This window comes from Antechinus flavipes, chromosome 5 (genome assembly GCF_016432865.1).
Source record: "Antechinus flavipes isolate AdamAnt ecotype Samford, QLD, Australia chromosome 5, AdamAnt_v2, whole genome shotgun sequence".
Lineage (NCBI taxonomy): Eukaryota > Metazoa > Chordata > Mammalia > Dasyuromorphia > Dasyuridae > Antechinus > Antechinus flavipes.
In genome coordinates, this window is record NC_067402.1 from 197,271,138 (window position 1) to 197,293,443 (window position 22,306).

General features: G+C 33.5%; 1 protein-coding gene across 3 annotated transcripts in view; it reads left to right on the top strand.

The window, feature by feature from the left end:
* ERC1 (ELKS/RAB6-interacting/CAST family member 1) overlaps window positions 1–22,306 on the top strand; it is a 345,893-nt gene that overhangs the window by 281,249 nt on the left and 42,338 nt on the right. For 2 of the 3 annotated variants that reach the window (XM_051962825.1, XM_051962824.1), the window contains 2 exons: window positions 10,640–10,738; window positions 12,706–12,772. In XM_051962825.1, coding sequence (XP_051818785.1) covers window positions 10,640–10,738; window positions 12,706–12,732 — 126 coding nt within the window. In that variant the 3' untranslated portion in view covers window positions 12,733–12,772. The remainder of the gene's footprint in view (window positions 1–10,639; window positions 10,739–12,705; window positions 12,773–22,306) is intronic. The other variant, XM_051962823.1, reaches the window with a different exon arrangement.

Consider the following 22,306-nt stretch of genomic DNA (forward strand, 5'->3'; position numbering starts at 1 on the left):
GTAAATGGAGTCTAGTAGCGGCGGGAGTTCTCAGTAAAAGCATTTATTGGCCCAGAAAGCTAGATTGATAAAAGAGGTTTATTATTAGGTGAAGATAGAGATAAGGAAGGCACTGGACAAAGGGTCCAGTGGACAGAGGGTCCTCACATGGCTACCATGTTTGGAATCTCTGCAAAGAGGGATTTCCAGCGTGGCCTTTTTAAAATAGGAGACTTAGCTCAAAGGGCTTTGGGGTGTAGCCCCAAAGTTGGCTCAGATCTGGGTGGGGCTGGGAACAGGTCAGATTTTCTATTGGAATTCATAGGGACCAGGATTTGTGAGTTAAAGGGCAATTTACATTATTAACTAGGAGAGAGTGGGAATCTAGAAAGGAATCTTTCCCACATCACTTTCATAGCCAGCCTTTGCTTCCAAGGAACTTATATTTTAGAAGGAGGAAGGTAACAGAGGAGGGCTAGGGAGAAGAACTAAAGGTTCTTTTCAAATCTTAGACCACCACCCCGATTATAAAAGTCAGTCAGTGCCCTTGAGGAGCTTGCATTCTTCTGGAGGAACTTACTCTCCACCTTAATTATTCCTTGATGTCCTAGTGGGTTTCAGTTTTCTAATTTGTTTCATTTCTCCAATTTAATCTTCATAATTGTAGAAAACAAATGCCCATCCTAGCTCTAATAGTGATTATCATTGAGTGAAAATGTACAGACAAATTAATAAAATAGTTTGCTTTTCAGTTTGCAGTTCAGAGTTCCATTAATATACCTGTTTTTCCACAGCTCTTTAGCCTTTGTCATTTTACTTTTTTTGTCAACTTTGATAATAATAGGTATGAGGTAGGACCTCAGAATTGTTTTAATTTGCATTTCTTTTATTTCTAGTGCAATGTTTCTTTTTAAACATGAGTATTGATAACCTAAATTTCTTCTGATAACTTTATATACTTTGACTATTACTTGGGGGAATGTATTTTTTTCTTATCTTAGAATATTACAGAAGGCTAATGTAAAAAAAAAAATTCTCCCATTTACCTTTTCTCATTTTAGCTCTTTTGTTTGTGTAGAAATTTACATTTTATATAATTAAAATTAGCCATTTTACTTTATATGATCTTCAATCTTATTTGTCTATGAACTCTTCCTTTATCCTTAGATTAGACAGATGATTTCTTTCATGTGTCTCAATTTTTTAAAATGTCACCTCTTAAGACTAAGTCATAGACCCTTTTGTAGTTTACCTTGATTTACAGTGTGAGGTGGTGGTCTCTATCAGATTGTGTTCTAGTTTTTCCAATGGTTTTTATCATATGATGAGTTTTTACTCTTAATAGGTAGGATCTTTGGATTTACCAAACACGAGGTTTATCAAATTGTTTTGATGCTTATTGGTTTGTGGTATATTTGGAGATCTAATGATAGGTCATTTTTTTTCCCATTTTTAAATTTTAATTTCCTTGATTTTTTTTTTTTAATTTTCTGAACTCCATACAAGTTTTATTATTTTTTCTAGTTCTCTAAAGTCATTTTTGATAGTTTGATTAGTGTGGTACTGAATAATTAAATCATTTTAGGCAATATTGTCAGGTTAATTATAGTGGCTTGGCCTATTCCTGACAATATGTCTTCCATTATTTAGATCTGTCTTTATTTGTGTGAGGAGTGTTTTGTAATTATGTTCATATAATTCCTATGTGGCTTTGACAGGTAGACTTTCAAGTGTTTTATGTATTCAGAAGTAACTTAAAATTAATTTTTCTTTCTGTCTCTTAATACTTGATTTTGTTGATAATATATAAAATTACTAATTATGCATAGGTTTATTTTATATCTTGCAATTCTGCTCAAGTTCTTAATGGTCTAAATTAGTTTTTTGGTTGACTAAGGTTTTCAAAGTAAACCATCAAATCATCTGAAAAAAGCAATAATTTTATTTCTTCACTGCCTGTATTTATTCCTCTAATTTCTTTTTCTTATCTTATTACTATAGCTTGCATTTCTAAGACTATAATGAATAATAATGATGATAACAGATATCCTCACTTTATTCCTGAGCTTGTTGGAAAGACCTATAGTTTATCTTCATTATAGTTTGTCCTATATTTTTTTCCTGTGCTTTCCTAATCATTTTAATAGGACCAAGAAAATTTTTTTGTCAAAACCTTTTATTGTACCTCTTGAATTAATTTTATGATTTTTGTTTTTGTTGCTATTAACATGGCAAATTATGTTTATAGTTTTCCTGATATTTAACAATGTATTTTTGATATAAAATCAACCTGTTATGTTTTTGTCATGTTTGTCATGATTTTCTAATATTTTATTTATAATTTTTCCCTCAGTGTGTTTCTTAGAGATATTATATGTCCATAGTTTTCTTTCTCTGTTTTGATTTCCTCAGATTAGAAATTAAAACTTCATTTGTATCATAGAATTAGGTAATACATATACTCTCTTCTTTTCCTATTTTTTCCATTTTATGTAGTATTGGAATTAACTGATTTTTAAATGTTTAGTGGAATTCATTTGTAAATCTATCTAGTTCTGTTGGCTTTTTTCCCTTCCTTTGGATCAACTCACTTCAGTGTTTGGAAGTCTCCAATGGAAAGTATGGGAGAGGAGAGAAATTGTATTAGACTGATTACCAGATTGAAGATCTACAGAGCCATTGTGCTGACCTCATAGACAGTATGATTGGGGATTCTGGACAGTATACCAGCACCATGCCAGGAAACTGAATCGCTTCCATGTGTATTGTCTTACGAAGATTCTGAACATCACCTGTAGGATAAGATACGACACTGACGTTCTTTCTCGATCTGTCAGCATTTCATCTCTATTGCAGAGAGAACAATTCAGTTGATCTGATCACTTTGTTTGAATGCCAAATATATTCTTGCCAAAAAGATTATTTTATGAAAAATTTACACGTAGCAAATGCTCACAAGGGTCAGAAAAAGCAGTACAAGGACACTCTTAAGGTCTCTCCTAAGAACTTTAGAACCGAGTATATGACATGGGAGACATTGGCACAGGACCACCAGCATAGTGTGCCTTCATCAGAGAAAATGCTGTGCTCTATGCACAGAATTGAATTAGCTCAGAAGAAACATGAGATATGCAGAGTTAGAGAAACCTGAAATGTTCTTTGGAACTATTTCTGTCTGACCTGTAGCAGAGCATTCCAAGTTTGTATTGGTCCGATCAGTCACAGTCGGATATTCTGTAACTTGACTCTGACATAGTGATATCATTGTGGTCCTCTTCGAGAATGAAGGATACCAGCCAAAAGCTGTGCCAGACACTATGCCAAGGGCTGGATACAAGATAAGAAAACAGAAATTAAAAAAGGTGAGTTTCTGTCCCCAGGTTGCTTACAGTCTAATGGGGAAAGACAGACAAAAGGAAACTGAAAAGGGAAGGGAACAGTAGCCATCGAGGAGTACCCAGAATTAGATGGATTTGAAGCCAAACAAGAGATGTCAATGGAAAATGGAGTTACCTAAAAGATTGCAAATTCTCTCTAAAGAAAGGCAGGATTTAGTGTTTAATGTTCCATCCTCAAATTCTTAGAGGCAGAGGTGAAGAGAGAGTCCATTCATGCATGGGGAACAGCCAGTGCAAGGGAGTAGGATTGAATGTGTAGAACAGCAAGTAGACTAGTTTCACTCAATTGCAGTTTGCCAGTTTGTGTAATATTTAAGATTAGAAAGGTAATAATAATAATGATAGCTAGCATATATATAGCATGTTAAGATTTGCAAAAAACTTTTATAAGCTAATTTGATCCTACTTGATTTAGGAAATGACCAAATTGTAAAAAGATATGATTATCAAAAATCATATGAGCTTTTGGCTCATGTGAGGAATTTCCATTTGATCACAGGTTTAATAGGGTCTCACTGAAATTTTTCAATGAAGAATTATCTGTATGACATATGATTTGAGATGTAGACTTTATAATATATATTCATAATGTAAGAGAATTATATTAGCAGATAAATGAAAGACAGATTGAAATGTGGAGTGATTCGAGATAAACCAAGTAGAAGTATGTTGCAGTTGTTGTTTGTCCTTTGCTCCCCAAAAGGACCATGACCTCAGGGAGGTGATGCCATGACCTACAAGTGAGAAAGGATTTAAGTGAGGAATGGATGTGCAAAGTCACCTGCCTCCCTTTCCCATAAGAGCCATCTGGGCCTAAGGTCAGATATAGATCAGGACTGATATGCTATTTTATGGCTTCTTTCTTCCAAACTCTTAGGCATTTTTAATCTAGAGGCAGCATAACAGTCTATAAAGCCAGCATTCTTTTGTAGTTAAACTAAGACAGTGTTCTTAAGTGTCTTTGAATCACAAAGTATACACTTAAAACAAAATGATAGAGACAGCTTGGAGTCATGGTACAGTATCCCTGAGATTACAATCATACCATTCCTCTCTTAAACAGTATTCTAGAAATTAGTCATATCAGAAGGATAATAGTACCCTTGCTGATAACACAGAAATGTGGAAGAAGAATGGACTTAAGTAGAAAAAATAGTGATTTCTATTTTAGATATGTGAGTTGGACACAGCTACAAGATATATAGTTTAAAACCGTAAACAATTCATGATGGAAGACTGGACCTCTGAAGGAAACAGATGGAAATATATATGTCTTGGACTTCCTATCAATACAGTTGCCTGAAGAGAAGTCAGTTTGCTCAACATTGATATAATTCAGGAAAACCCTTTTGGAATATAGTATTATAAATTGTTTTCTGATTATAGTAGAAGCAACCATTTCTTATGTTGTCCTGACTGTGATACCTTGGTATTTGAACTTTTTATTTCTAGTTCCTTGCTGTTTTTTTCTTTGACTTGGTACCTCTGGATTTTGGATATGATATTTCTGAGAACTTCTATTTTCAGTTTTTTTCCAGGAGAATGACTAGTGAATTCTTTCTAGTTTCATTTTTGCCATCTCATTTTAATATTTATTAGCAATTTTATTTATTTATTTTTTAAAATATGGCATATAGGTAGAGTTTTTTAGTTATGATTTTCAGGTAGGCTGATGATTCATACATTATCTCTTCAAAATTGTTCTTTTCTAGATCAGTTTTTGAATAGAAATTATCTTTTTCTAATGTTTTTTAATCTTGTGATTAAAATCAATATACCACTAAATAAAAGAAAGGTGAAAAGAAAACAAAATCATCAAAGTTGAAAATGAGAAGGAAAAATCACAAACAATAAATAATACAGAAATAGAGAACATTGTGGACAGTTCTTTGTCAAGAGAATTAATTTTATTCTTATTAATAAGCTATAAAAAGATCTTTTCCTGTATCTCATCAGTTCATCTTTTTGTTTTATTTGTATTCCAAATACCAACAGTCTCTGAGTTAGAGACTGTTACATATAGGTACTTTAAAAATGTAATTTATTGTCAGCTTGATATATGTTTTCAGGGGAAAAGTGTTCTCATTCTAGTTCTGACATTAACTAATGTGGTTTTAGACAAGTCACTTACTTCCCTAAGAGTTGGTCTCTTCATTAAAACTCTTTCAATACCCATATTTTGATAGACAAAATATTGGGATATTTTTTTCATTACCTATTCAGGATAACATATTCCTATTAATTATTAATTCTAGTGATGGGGAAAGAAAAGGTGAAGGAAAGAAGGAAACAATTTGTCTGCAACACTTTTTTTTTTAATTTAAATTTTATTTTATTTAATAATAACTTTGTATTGACAGAATCCATGCCAGGATAATTTTTTTTACAACATTATCCCTTGCACTCGCTTATGTTTCGTTCTTTCCCCTCTCTCCCTCCACCCCCCCCCCCCAAGATGGCAAACAGTCCTATATATGTTAAATATGTTCTGCAACACTTTTTAGAAATGTTTTCTTCATGGAAAATAATTAAGGCAAGTTAACTGGTAGAAGTAAAGTAAGAGTTAGCAGAGCTAGGGAATAAGTGATATACACAAATATAATAACAATGATCAGGAATAGTATTTATTAGGAAAAAAAAGTAGGGGTGGTAATCACTGATCTTAGATAAAATCAAACTTAAAAGTTAATTCAATCAAGAGAAATCTACATTATATGTCAGCCATATTAATATTGTTTTAGATTTATGTGCATACAAATCTAAGTGTATATCCTACATGTATGCATGTTTGTGTGGGTATGGATGTGGGGAGGTGTTGGAATCCTTACAAATTGCTAACTAATTAGAGTTGATCTAATCTTACAAGAAGATTTTGGCCAGAACCTGAAACAAGGTACTAAGTAGAACTAATTAATACAAGGCTTGTGTTCACACCTTTACTCATTGGAGTCCACAAGTATGCTAGCTTCACAAAGTACACTTTCTAACTTCAAGGGAGTCCACACCTCCCTTAAAACTCATTGGGCCAGAGAGCACTATGGGAGAAAACCCATAATCCCATTCTCTCAGAAGAGTCAGATAAAAGGCCAGCGATAAGGGATCTATGGCAGAATACATTTTTTCCTCTTGGCTGGCTGGTCGCGCTGGACTCGAGAGGAGCGACTCTGGTGCAGAGAACACTTTGACGGATTTCAGTGGAGCTACGCCAGAAGCCCTCTCTCCGCGGCAAGTTGGTGGCTGGGCTCCCCAGAAGGAGACAAGAGAGACCTTCCATCTCTGTGTTGGTTGGAGGCTGAAGAAAGCAGAGGCAGAGGCTGAAGAACAGAACCTTTGGATTTGGAGACATTCGGAGGGTTCTAAGCCTCTAAACCGGCTGTGTTTTGAGAAGAACAAGAACTCCAACATTTGAACTCATAACAGGGAGGGGTGTGCACCGAGGAGAGTATGTGTGTATGCACACACATAATCATATTCATCCTTAACTAGAGGCTGTCCAGGAGAGGTAAAGAGGAGGAATGGGGAAAAAAAGAATAAAGTAAAAAGTACATAGCAGAGAACTAAAGAAAATTTACTAGGAGGCAAAGAAAAGATGAATAGTTATGAATACAATATCTTCTATTATATAAACTTTCTTGAAATGAAAACTTATTGTTACATATTTTGAATACTCTCGTATTCTGTGCACATGGCAATTTTTTCTTTTTTTCTTTTTCTTTTTTTTTTTTGTCTTTCTGGGTTTTTGTTTTTGTATTTGTTTTAAATAAATAACTACATAAAAATTTTTTTTTAATTTTTTAAAAAGAGAGTAGCATGATATGAACAAAATTACAAAAAAGTTTCCACACAAATAAAGTCAGCTTAAATAATTGGAAAAATATTAAGTGCTCTTGGATTGGCCGAGCGAATATAATAAAGATGACAATACTCCCTAAACTAATCTATTTATTTAGTGCTATACCAATCAGACTTCCAAGAAAATATTTTAATGATCTAGAAAAAATAACAACAAAATTCATATGGAACAATAAAAAGTCGAGACTCCCAAGGGAATTAATGAAAAAAAAATCAAATGAAGGTGGCTTAGCTGTACCTGTTCTAAAATTATATTATAAAGCAGCAGTCACCAAAACCATTTGGTATTGGCTAAGAAATAGATTAGTGGATCAGTGGAAAAGGTTAGGTTCACAAGACAGAATAGTCAACTATAGCTATCTAGTGATTGACAAAGCCAAAGATCCTAACTTTTGGGATAAGAATTCATTATTCGATAAAAACTGCTGGGACAACTGGAAATTAGTATGGCAGAAATTAGGCATGGGACCCACACTTAACACCATATACCAAGATAAGATTGAAATGGGTCCATGACTTAGGCATAAAGAACGAGATTATAAATAAATTGGAGGAACATAGGATAATTTATCTCTCAGACTTGTGGAGGAGAAAGAAATTTGTGATCAAAGATGAACTAGAGACCATTACTGATCACAAAACAGAAAATTTTGATTATATCAAATTAAAAAGCCTTTGTACAAACAAAACTAATGAAAACAAGATTAGAAGGGAAGCAACAAACTGGGGAAACATCTTCACAGTTAAAGGTTCCGATAAAGGCCTCATTTCCAAAATATATAGAGAACTGACTCAAATTTATAAGAAATCAAACCATTCTCCAGTTGATAAATGGTCAAAGGATATGAACAGACAATTTTCAGATGATGAAATTGAAACTATTACCACTCATATGAAAGAGTGTTCCAAATCATTATTGATCAGAGAAATGCAAATTAAGACAACTCTGAGATACCACTACACACCTGTCAGATTGGCTAAGATGACAGGAAAAAATAATGATGAATGTTGGAGGGCATGCGGGAAAACTGGGACACTGATGCATTGTTGGTGGAGTTGTGAACGAATCCAACCATTCTGGAGAGCAATCTGGAATTATGCCCAAAAAGTTATCAAACTGTGCATACTCTTTGATCCAGCAGTGTTACTTCTGGGCTTATATCCCAAAGAGATACTAAAGAAGGGAAAGGGACCTGTATGTGCCAAAATGTTTGTAGCAGCACTATTTGTAGTGGCTAGAAACTGGAAATTGAATGTCTGCCCATCAATTGGAGAATGGCTGGGTAAATTGTGGTATATGAATGTTATGGAATATTATTGTCCTCCCACTCTTATGAATGTCACTTTATTCCCTCTTCCCTCCCACCTTAAGCTGATTTCTCGTCTCTTTAGGCAGTATTATGGCCACATCAAATTCTTGCAATTCCTACTCATTGTAAGGGTCCCCAATATTCCCTTAGACACTATCTCTGTTATTCCATATGTACATTTTTTCAGTGGGATCCCCTCTCATCACTGAAACTTGATTTCTCCCCATTTCCTCCTTTTTCTATTTTTCCCTTTATCTCCTCAACCATTTTTCTTTAGGATATCTTCTTTCTGAGAGATTACAAGACTTATTTTCCCTTCCCTTCCTTAGCCTTTGACTTTATTAGACCATATCACATGTTATGCTCTATATTTTGATTCCCCTTCTCCCTTCTGAGTACCTTTTCATTTTGCTATCTAGTCCTCCAAAAAACATTGATTCACATGTAAGCAGTGTTATAACGACTGCGCTAACACCAAGGACACCCCAGAATCAGCCCAAGTCAGGATAAGCAAAAGTCCTCAATCTTTATTTTCGGTCCCCAGAGGCAGGATTGAACAGAATGGAAGCAGATTCTCTGCCACCGCCTTCTCCCTCGTCTACCACCCAAGTGTGACCCTTGCTCGTCTTACTCTACCCCCTTGTCCCTCCTACAATCCTCTATACACTAATCATTGAGCCAGCACAGATAGTGGAAAGGACCATTTTCCAAGCATATGCCCATAGAGTATTGTCCGATCAGTAGTTAACCTCAAGCGCTCGGCATCAACCCATTAGTTTCAACCCTCTACACAGTGTCATGAGGTTTAGTCCATGATGTTTCAATCCTGTTTCTCCATCATTTCTGTTTGTCTTCTATTTTCATCTTTATCTCCTCTTGTATATTTAAGGAAAAAATTCTTAATAGTCTCTTTGTTATCATTTTATTGTTGTCGGTCTTGGTTGCTAATTTATTGACTCTTCTGGTATTTCTGTTGTTTGTGGTGGTTAAGAAGCAAATAATTTCTTCAGGTCTTTCTAGAAATATCAAATTTATATTAAATATACATCTTTTTTTTCATTAGTGATTAGGCTCAGATTTGCAGTGTAGGTCATCTTGCTGCAGTGCAGCACCTTGAGCTGCTTCTTGAGTTCCCTTGCTCTTTGGAACACATTATTCCATTCCCTTTTATGTTTTCTCATGGGTGTACAGAATAGTTTTGGGTTATTCACATTTTCTTTTCTTTATATTTGGAAGTTTTTTTCCTGGTCACAACTTTTGAAGTTATCTTTACTTTTGTGGAATTGAAAAAAGATTAAGAGACTTAGGGAAAAGCATATTGTTGTTAGCACATTCTTAGTATATTGATGTGGAAAGCTTTCTTAGCCAAATGAATAAAATACAGTTATTTTCTTCCTCTTTACGAACTTTCTGGGTGAGTCCATTCAGTCCATTTCTCTCCCTTTTTCACAACTTTCTTTGCAACATACTCTCATTTATTATGAAGCAGCACACACACAAAAAATGTCCTAAATATCATGAATGCACACCAGAATACAGCCTTAAAGATGTTCAATATCCTAAAATCTATAATAATTTAAGATACTATTAGGAAAGAAGATTCAGTGTCTAATACAAAAATATGTGCAGATCTGTACATCTTAAAATATTTCCTTTGTATTATCTTAATACTCATATCTAATTTAATCACTAATCCTAAATGACTCTCATTCCTTTCAATATTACATAATTATAAATTGTAAAATTTGTTCATGTCCCCAAAATATTTTTATGTTGCTTTAATTCAGAGTTTAAATTGATTATAGAGTCTTCATAGGGTCACTCACTATTCTAATTCTCCTTCTTGTAAAATATGGGAAGTAAATGGGATATTATTCAAGTATAATGATTCAGGAAAAATAATTTCTTAACAAATTCCTTATCCAGTTTAGATGTCTATTTATTTTCTTGTCCTATATTTAATATGTATTCACAAACCCTTTGCTGAATTTATTCTCTTAGTGTTATTGTTAGTCTCTAATAAGATTCTTTAAAAGCTTCTAAATTTTACTTTATTGTGCCATAGGAATTTTATCTAAATAATATTGTGTGTCTTTTTAGACTCAAAATCGCATGAAGTTGATGGCTGACAACTATGAGGATGACCACTTCAAATCTTCTCATTCCAGCCAAACCAACCACAAACCCTCCCCAGATCAGGTATTCCTTCTCTTGTCTTTTTTTTTTTTTTTAAGATGTCTTAAATATGTGGAATATATTTTACATCTGCATGTAGAATCTTCATTTTCAAATGATGGTAGAAAAATGAATCACTAACTTCCGTACACTGTTTGTTAAGGTGGTGATTTTGAACCTTAAAAAATTTAGCTACTCAAAAATTTTGAGAATAATAACAAACTGTTGTAGGAATTTGTAATACTTGAAAAGTTCCTTCTTTATCCTCCTTCAGAAACATCCCATGAATTTTCATTTGTCCTGCTATTTATTGAAAAAGGAACAGTGTCCTATGGGCAAAACAAACTGAAACTACTTCCTTGTATGTGGAGGGCATAGAAGAAAACAAAAAACAAATGATCTCTTTCTCTTTGGCATGTTGGATATACATATATGTTTACATATATATCACAGATTACCCTGGATCACATAGAGGAAAAATGGAAATGGGAGGGCTGGGAAAATAAATGACCTACAGAATATAAATTAAAATGTAAGTCATCTTTAATTTAATTGCAGATTTCCAATTTTCTTTTGCAATTAAGATTAAGAACTCAAGTATGGAGTCCCTTCCATTTATTTAGAAGAGTCCTTTAGCATGAGTCATTCTCAAGGAAATTCCCTACGTTCAACTTTCCTCTCTATAATAAAGACAATCATATCTAATTCTATTCTTTCTGGAAAAAGGGAGGAGGGTGAGAAATTTTTTCAGAGTCTCATAAGTGATGAATGGGGAATAGAAGTAAAAGAATTGTCTATATCCCATTCTCTAAAATCTAATTTCAAGATCTCCATCATACCCAATCTTAAAATATTTTGATAAGGATACAATGATGAATTATATCCACATGACTAAAAAAGTAAAGAAAAATTCCTCTCTTAGCTATCTCTACCAAGACAGCCCCTTCAATGTCTTTTAAGAGACAAGGCAGAGTTTTTATAGATCAAAACAGTTTCTGAATCTTTAAAGTTTCAGTGGGAATGTCTAACTATAGTAGTATATCATGTACTGTACTAATAAAGTCTCACACAGAAGAAAGAGGGGCCATTAGTGTAAATAAGCAAAAAGGAAGGCTGCCTTAACTAGTGTTATTTTAACTCATTATATTATTCCTTTAATAAGGAACAACACTTGTTATTCTGTTATTAAAGCTAAACCTTGAACTGTAGGTAGCCTTTGAAATTAGAATATTGTATTAAATTCAAACTGAGGCATGTATTATAGATGACAGCATCTTTTTTTGCAAGCAATTTTTATTGAGGATATGTAGCCCTTCATTCTCAAAGAGGACCATGAGATCAGGGAGGTAACTTCACATGCAAGTGAAGTGGATTTAAGTGAGGCAGAGGTATCTCTGCCTAGTCACGCTGCTAGTGACTCTCCTAACCTCACTCTCTCCTCCTGAGCCATCTGGGGCCAGTGGCAAAATAGAGATTGAGACAATGGCCCTGCATGCAGTGTAAGGACAGATAGGTGAAGGAAACAGGAAAGGGTACATAAAACAGATTGGGAGCAAGTAACCTAATTCACAATTTTGCCTAGAACCACTTTATGATACAGACTTTCTCCCTTAAAGGTAATAGAATAGAATGTATAAATTGTAACATCTACATACCAGAAAAAGTATATTTCTTGAACTAGATAATGGTCAGCTTTTAGAAAAATGTGTTAAATTATTTTACTCTATTTTAAATTATCTTTTGAAAATGTAACTTTCTGTGGGAGTCTTTTTAGATTCAAAATCACCTGAAATTTATAACTTGAACCTATAAGGAAACTAATTTCACTGAAGCAGAATATTGGGTGGGAAGATGGAAAGGTCAAAAATGAGTAAATTAGAACCCAGTCTTTTCAACTTTATACTTTATGTCTGTTTTAAATACTAACCAACTCTTTTTCATTCCCATGCTGCTCTGGGGCCTTATTCCCCTTGTCATCTCTCTTCCAATAGGATGAGGAGGAGGGTATATGGGCATAGCCAATCAGATGCTCTTAGTTCAGCCATTTTGTTCAGAACGGTGAGAACCAGTTTTCCTTAATTATAGAAAAGTTGTTTTTTACACAATCACTTGTTTCTGTGTGATTCATGAATTTCCCTATTTTCACGTGGTGAATGTGTTTCTGACATCCTTGTGTTTGGGTGATGGTGTTTTTCCTGTTGTGTGTTTTTATTGGGGAGAACTTCCAGGGCATATAATTAATTTTTTCCAGCTATGTTATTTTTTAAAATAGGATATCATATTTAAGATGCTCTCACAGGGTCCTGACTACACTATAATATGATTTATGCAAAACTAAAAGCAGAAAATAGATGATATATTATATTGTTTTCTAAATAGAGTAAGTCTGGGTTTGGACTTTGGACTTATTCTTTGCATATAACAATTATTCACATGTGAAGTCTTTTTTAAAAGCCCAGAAATTTTAAAAAGTCATCCAATTTAGGGCTTATTTCATTTTCATCTATAAATGCATGTCCTAATGCCAGTGGCTTAGGATAACTCATTTGAATTACTGGAAGCAATAGTTTATCCCCTACGACATTCTAAAAAGTTATTGTCAAGAAACTTCCAAGATTGGGGAGAAGGGAGCAAGGATTTTTTAAAAAGTCAATGCAAAGAACTATATTTTCTCCTTTTATAGTTCAGCAGCTGTCAGGATATGTCTAAATTTTTATTTCCAGACCAAAATTTAATACAGCCTTGGCAGCATCCTTGATCTTATGCCCTGAAGGTTCCTTAGGAAATCCTTTTCTGTAACAAAAATAAGAATTATAATTATTAAGTTTATACTCATTGATGATTATACTCAATTGGATTCACTATCTAAGCTTATTGGTGAACTCACTGTTTTAGAATTAGCTCCTTTTGAAATGTCTTTCCTTGGTATTAAATTGCCTAAAATGAATAGAGCACTCATTAGGAAACACAGATAAGGATGTTAAGGTAAGTTAATGGAAATGGGTACATATTGTATGGGATATTCCAAGTAACTTATACCAAAAAGGTATAAAGGAAAGTAATATAGCTGATCCCAGTAAGCAAATTCTTTGGGGGAATAGCACAGAGCTTTCTAAGAAGGGGCTAAAACTGAGGGGATTTACTTCCAAATGATATAAAGCAGCAATAATACAAAAGTTAAATATTGCTTATTAGTCTTTCTTTCAAAATGTAAAAACAAATGATATCAATAGAAATAAATAGTTCACTTGAGTCAGAGTTTCTGCCATATGACATATCTAGTCAGAGGAACATTTATTTGCTTTGTACCTCCATACATAAGAATGTATCAGTTATGATTCCTGCTACTGTGCTTTTTCCCAAGAGTTGGTATCAGATGTTTTTAGTGTTCTAGGATTTTTTATTTTAATTCAACTAATTTACTATATCTAAGCAGTCCCAATTCACCAGACCGAATTGTACTTGACATTCCATTACAAAAGTTTGTTATAGTCATATTAACATCTGCTCTTATCAGTCATCCTCATTCTACCAGTTTTCTCTACAAACTACCAGTGTTTGACCTCTTGCTCTGAACACAGTAATCAAATCAGTACTACCATATTACCTTCATTCCTGGAAAGAACATGTTAATTAATTGCCCTATGCATCACCTCACCATCCCTTTGACTTCTCATACAGTCTTTTTTCTAGTCACTATTCTCTAATTTACCACAATTACTGGCACATACTAAACTCTTTATAAATGCTATTCTTATTTATTCATTGAAAAGTAGCACTAATTTAAAAATATTATTATGCCTCATGTCTTGTTCCAAATACTACTATTTTGATCTATCTCTTTTCCTCAATTGTATTGTCCAGTATTAGACTACCAAATCTCAGAATTTCAGGGAATACTCCTCAGTGGCCATCAGGTGCAGCTCTTATCCACTATAAAACACCCAACCAAATGGCTATAGAATTTCTTTTTAACTACAGTGAGGAGGAAGCTGCCGTGTTCTGAGACAGCTTACTCCTCTTTTGGACAATTGTAATCATTAAGAAGTGTTTCCTAACATCAAATCCAACTTTGCCTTTTTTCTGCTTCCACGCATTGTTCTTAGTTCTGTTCTCTGGGATCAAACAGAATATTTTCCACTTAAACTGATCTAATATTAATAACAAAGTTCTATGCCAATACCTGTTTGAACAGCTTTGGAAGACCACCCCTATCTATGCTACCTTTAGTCTTACTAACAACTTAAGCTGTGAATTACAAAGTAGGAGAGTTTTATTCAAGATTTTTAAAAAAGAATTGACTATTGGTAGTGATGTAAGTATCATCAAGAGCTTAAGTAAGTATATTAAGAAAGGGGATAAATAACCAGTAAAAATGACTGGAAACAAGAACTAGAAAAGAATGTTGGAAGCCAAAAGGAAAATCATGAGTGTTCCAGGGTTTGAGTTTTGCTGTTCAATACCAAGAACAATGCAGCTAAGCATGACATAGAAATCTTTTCCTTTTGTTGCTAACTAAGCATGTTTCTGAATGATGTTTTCTTCCTTCCTGTATAGAAGGTACACTTGATGTATTGTTTCTGTGAATTTCATCATGCAAAAGTATCTATAAACTAGTACCAAAACTCCTTCAAACAATGTATGTGCCATCTAAAAAGACAACATTCAATTGGGGGAGGGGGGTGCCTACATATATGCACATGTATATATGTAAGTATAAGTAACATGTGTATGTGTGTGTGTGTGTATACACAGGCACATACATTCTCCTGACTAAAATCTGGAGGTTGACTACATGCTTTAATGAACACTGTAGCTTCCAAACAGTTTTGATTAATTATATACATTATATATTTATATTACATTATATATGTTATATATTACTTAATATATTTAATATATAATTAGTAATACATATTATAATGTATTTATTAAATGTATTTTAAATCTATATATACGTGTGTGTGTGTGTGTGTGTGTGTGTGTGTGTGTACACACACACACACACACACGTATAATATACCTCAAACTCTAGTTTTTTTAGGGGAGACTGTGGAAACCTTAGCACACTTTCCTTTCAGAAGAATAATGTTTTAAGATAGTTTTTTTTTTGTTTGTTTGTATAGTTTTAGTTGTTCATAATATCTCTTTAGAAGTCTATTGAATCTTCAAGAGAACTTTCTTTGGGTGGGGCCTGTTATCTGACAACATTGAAGAAAATATATAGAAATAGTGTTATTACCTTGGAGGAAACAGTTAACTCATTGAAGCATTATAAATTCTCCCAAACAATAAATATGAGGATTGGTTTTTGAAATAGAATATTAATCAAGGCAAAACCTGACCCTCAGTTTTCAAAAATGGGTCAGAGATCACTTTAACATAGAGTTCATCTGAATAATGCTAATATGAAATTTGAAAATGTTGGTAGAGTTCTGGAAACAAGAAAATCTAAGTGCAAAGAGAAGATATATATTTTTTTCCTACAAGGGAAAGTAGTACAACTGCTTTTGCTTAAAAGCAATTTAACTGTAGCATCCATTGAACTTTTGTGGTAAAGCATATAATCCCAAAGCAATCTCAAAACAAAAAGCACCTAATTGATTTCTGTGAACTTTGCCCTGCTGCCATCCCAAGACTCAGAAGCATAAATTAATCATCAGTTCTTCTAATAACTTAGTTCCAGGAATTCATTCAGTAAGTAAAAAAAAATCAGTATTTCGTCAGTACCATCCATGTGCTCAGCACTTTACTAGTCATAGTAAGAGTGAAAAGAATATAAAACTAGTTTTCTGCCCTCAAAGGGTTTAAGTCTAAAAGTAATATCCTGCACATAAAATAATAGTGAACAGTATTTTTTTTTAAATCTAGGTCTGTGATTTTTATTAAAAATTGGACTTGTGATTTCATTGGTATAGGGAACTCGCCAAGGTAAGAAATCTTCTGCTACCACTGCAGGTCAACTTTCTTTGCAGTTTCTAGTCAACTGAAATTCTCTGGCACACTTGAGAGTTCTAAATGCTGTGCACAGTATCAGAGATGAGATAATGAGTCTGCTGTCCCTCCATAATGACCCAAGAGTATTCATATATAATTAAGAAATCTGGAAAATGTCCGAGCATTTTAAGGCTGTTAACACTAAAATATAAAGTGAATTATATTTGACTTTAAGGAACATTCAGTTTCCTGAAAAGGTTAGTAATAAGAGAGATTATTTTTAAACAGAAATTCTTATCCTATTTATTTCCCTTATAAAAAGAGAATGTCTCCAAATAATAAAAGTAAAGTATAGATAAAAGATCACAGGAGTGCCATAGCAATATGATGTAAAGGAGTGAAGGGGAAAGGCAACTGGATGGCTAAGTGAAGGGTGCCATGCTTGGAGTAAGGAAGACTCATCTTCCTAAGTTCAAATCTGATTTCAGACAGTGAATAACTGTTTGGGAAAGCTTGGGTGAAAAAAAAGAGATGGGAGAGGTTGAATAATTATAGACTACATAGAAACCTCACACCTGTATTTTATGAAAACTTTCTTCAAGAAAGAAAAATTGAAAAAAAATAAAATAAATTAAAAAAAGAAAGAAAAATTGCTAAGCCTAGATATGGTAGCCAGAAAAATAGCACTTTAAAAAAGAAACAGATTAATATTCTAGCAGACCAAAAATGCCTTCTTGATTTGGGAGTTTTCCCTGAAAGTAGGATGTCTGATATAATTACAGCCAGGCCATTGACCTCTCAGTATAAAGTTAGAATTTGTAAAAAAGCAAAAAGAAAGGCTAATGAGGGGAAAAAAATAAAGAGCACACAATTGAGATAATCCAATTAAACAAGTAATTGGCAATGGGAAATGGACATCAAAATGATATCTATGCCATGTACAATAATTTATTCAAAAGTTAAACATAGGTAATTTTTTTTTGCCAGAATAAGAGCATCTAGAAAGCACCTTAGTCAACAAACATTTGATTTACTTGCCAAGCAGAGTGAGATGCCATATTTAGATAATATATTTATTTACTGTATGAAGAATAATAATAAGCAGTGATGAGCAATGTGTGCTTAAGAAGCAAAAAATAAAAACTATGAAAGATAAAACCAGTTTAAAGAAAATTCAGCAAGAAAGACAAAGCCTTTCCAAGAATATATCACAGCCAAAAAATCTACAACAAATAAAAATGGAAAAGATTTTAAAGATTATGATAATAAACTACCCAAGGACAAAGGAAAAACCATATATAAATTCTAACATTACAATCACTTATGCTCTCAAAAAGGAGACAGAAAAGTTGAAAGGGAAAAGTTGCCAGAAGGGACCAAATACATATCTTGGAAAAGATAAATTCTGGAGATTAATTCAGATGCCACTTTCTTTAAGAGACCTTGTTTTTCCCACTAATTAGAACCTTTCACCTCTTAAAAAACAAAAACACAAAAGTATTGTCCATTTATATATGTTACTGATTTGTGAACATATTGAATTTGATTAAAGAATGTAAACTCCTTTTGGGCTATCTAACTTTTATATTTGTGTCCATAGAAGTTAATATAATGGCATAGAAAGGGTGCTTTAGAAATGTTAGCTGTTTCAAGTACTTCTATCATTAAATTCACAAATTCACTGAAGTATTCCTTTTGTCACTTCTTGTAGTAGGTCCTCATTGCAAATATGTTGCAGCCTGTTAATGCACAGCTCTTTGGGTCATCCACAACTTTGACAAATTCAAATATTATGAATTTTCTAAGAATTATAATCCTATCAATTCACCAGGAGAACTTAGTAAAAAAAAAAAAATTCTTAAGTGAATCTATGATTTCATCAATATACATGTTCTATTTAGTGGTACATATTACAACACATCCATGTTTTCTTATTCTGTACAACTCTGTATATTTCCATAAATCTTCCACAAGATTTCCACCCAATGTATTAAGGATCTTCTTCTGGGTCTTTCAACATTATTTTAGTATGATAGCCCTTTCTCTCACTACAGGACTGGTCCTCTCCTTTTATATTTCTACATCTATTTAATGATACATTTATGCTACTTCTGGCATGTAAATATTTACTACTTCTGGCATACAAATCATACTTACAAATTATGAAGCTAAGTGGCACAGTAAAAGTGAGGCTTGGCCTCAGGAAGTCCTGTTCTCCCTCTCCTTTACAACTTCTCTCATGTGTCCATCTTCTGCATGAAATCTTTTCTGATCCTCCCCATCAACTGCTAGTGCCACCATTCCAAACTACCTTTTATTTAACTATTTTGAATAAGTTTTGTATTTATTAACTTTATGTTATGCTATATATTCTTATAAGCACATATATATTATATATTATACACATGTATGTGTATGTTATCACTGCCATTAGAATATGCTTCTTGCAAATAAGAATTGTTGCCTTCGTTATCTTAATATCCTCAGCATATAGCCCATTGGATGATACTTCATAGACTGAATACATTAGTTCTTCTGTCATAGTTAAAGATCTAGGTAATATACCAACAAGTAAGTTAATTTTTAGAGATGGTTAAATTTTATAGATGTGACTCTTAGCATCTACAATCCTTTTGTTATACTATGCATTCCACAGATAGCATTAAACTGATTACAGTAAATCACAATATATTATAAACCTTCTTCACTTAAGAAACTTTAAACTGTTTTAAGTTTTATAGAAAAAATGCAAGAAAAAAAAAGCAAGAGCTAATGATAGTGAATTACACAAAGCAATAGTAATATTCTAATACAGTTAATCAAGGAAAGTAACAATGAGATGAGAGCTCAGAAATCTGTCATATTAAAACACATGGGACTGCTAGTTTGCATAGTGGATAGAACAGTGGCCCTGGATCAAGAGGATCCTAGTTCAGATTCAGCCTCAAACACTTAAAAGTTATGTGATTCTGGGGAAGTCACTCAACCCCAATTTCTTTTTCTTTTTTTTTTTTTAATTTTATTTTATTTAATAATAACTTTGCATTGACAGAATCCATGCCAGGGTAATTTTTTACAACATTATCCCTTGCACTCACTTATGTTTCGTTTTTTTCCCCTCCCTCCCTCCCTCCCCCCCCCCCCAAGATGGCAAGCAGTCCTATATATGTTAAATATGTTGCAGTATATCCTAGATATAATACATATTTGCAGAACCAAACAGTTCTCCTTCAACCCCAATTTCTAATAAATAAATAAATGAAGCACAAACAGCTCTTCTCCCTCTCCCCCCCCCAAACATTTTTTTAAACTTTGGAAGTCAAATTCATTGTTATTCTAAGATGGGATTTTGCATCCTTTCCTTTTGCAGACTCCTTGGTGAGAGGTTAATTTGAATCTCAGTCTCTTCTCTGAAACTTTAAGCACTCTAGTTTGTGAGGTAATATTTCTATCATAAATAGTTATTTGATTGCTGTTGTGGATGACTTCCTTTGGTTCCTCTCTTCTCTAAAGTTTTAGTTATTTGATTGCTGTTGTGGATGACTTCCTTTGGTTCCTCTCTTCTCTAAAGTTTTTTTTAACAACCTCTGCAAAACATACCATAAGTGTCATCCCAAAGCTCTCAAAGTCGCTTGTTAGTGCCAGATCTTGCAATTCTTATTCAGTTAAAAGACAATAATTATCAGATATCTAGACCTGAAAAGCAGCAGTATCCTGAATAGTTTTCAGTCCCTTTTCAGAGCAGTGTTGAAACAATGATTTTGTTATAATATGGCACTTGTTCTAGGCTTAGGGAATACAAGGGAGACAATCTTTACATGTGAAGATGTCAAATAGAAACAAGATAAATATGAAGTAATTTTGGAGAAAAGCAGCAAGTGGATGGAGCACTGGGCTTAGAATTAGGGATATGCATCTTCCTGAGTTCAAATGAGGCTTCAGATACTTACTAGCTGTGTGAATCTGGGTAGTCACTTAACCCAGTTTGCCTCAGTTTCTTAATCTGTTAAAATCAGCTAGAGAAGAAAATGCCAAGCCACTTCGGTATCTTTTGGGGGGAATACACCAAAAAAAAAAAAAAAAAAAAAACAGAATGTGCTTACAAAGAATCCAATGCAATTGAACAACAATAACTTAGGGAAAGGGCACAAATATTTGAAGAAATCATCAAAAAATTTCAAACATCTTTCTCTCTTTGGCATAAAGGAATATATACTCTTTCCTCATTAAATTTCATTATTAGGTGCTGAGATACTGCATTAGCTCCTACCAGAGAACTGTTGAAGTAAATAAAATTTTTAATTGAGATCATAAAGCATAGATAACCTAAATTAATTTAATTCTATTGTTAACTAACATGAAAACAAGGGCAATCAGCCAGATGAGCAGCTGTGCTTTCCTAGAAGGTACAAGCTATAATTAGTAGTGTGAGATACCAGGATATAGTAGTTCCATTTTATAAGAGCCTACCCAGAGCTAAATCAACTCCCACATGTGTGCAACATATGACTCTACAGTATTACTATCATACTTAACCCTGGAATACAGCTTTGCACATATGAAGTACTTAAACTTAAACTGATTTTATGAATTGGTAAATAGGCTTTTGTAAATGAAAGCTGAAGAAAATTGGATATGTTGAAAATGGCTATAATACATAGAGTTTTGAACATAGATAATAATATGACTTGGTTTCATGATGGCCTTGTAGTGTGCTTTAAAGAGAAGCAACTGTTTTTTTTTTTTAATAATTTTTTATTGACAGAATCCATGCCAGGATAATTTTTTACAACATTATCCCTTGCACTCACTTCTGTTCCGATTTTTCCCCTTCCTCCCTCTACCCCCTCCCCCAGATGGCAAGCAGTCCTATACATGTTAAATAGGTTACAGTATATCCTAGATACAATATGTGTGTAGAATCGAACAGTTCTCTTGTTGCACAGGGAGAATTGGATGCAGAAGGTATAAATAACCCGGGAAGAAAAACAAAAATGCAGGCAGTTTATATTCATTTCCCAGTGTTCTTTCTTTGGGTGTAGCTGCTTCTGTCCATCCCTGATCAATTGAAACTGAATTAGCTCTCTTTATCGAAGAGATCCAAGAAGCAACTGATGAAAGGAGTGAATTGTTATTATGTGGATGAATGATATTGGCAAATTGTTTATGTGATCAAGAGAAAGCTTTCTTTTTCTGTCAGCAGCACTACCCTGTACAGAACTGTAAAGTATCAATACTCGTACCAGCAATTATTTATGAAGAGCTCCAGCAAGTAGGTAGAACAAGCATAGTATTTTCATTTGGCTGATCAATTTGAAGTTTGACAAGAGCATTTATTCCTCCTGGTTATTGATATGTTCTCTGATAACAAAAGGAACACTAGCTGGAAAGAAAATGAAGGAAAAATAACATTAATAGTAATAAGACGATTGCTGGTCTTATTGGGAGGAAAGAGTAAGAAAAAAGAAATATCATTCTTTAAATAGAAATTAGGAGCTTACATCTGTGCATGTGCTTTTCCCTTTCCTCCCATTGCTGTTCTCAAAGTGTGGAACTTTCTATTTCTTCTTCTCAAATATTAATAAGGTTTAATTTGCTAACTTAAGTATTCTAATGAATTGAGTACTATGAAAAGTAAGTATAACACAGTCTTTG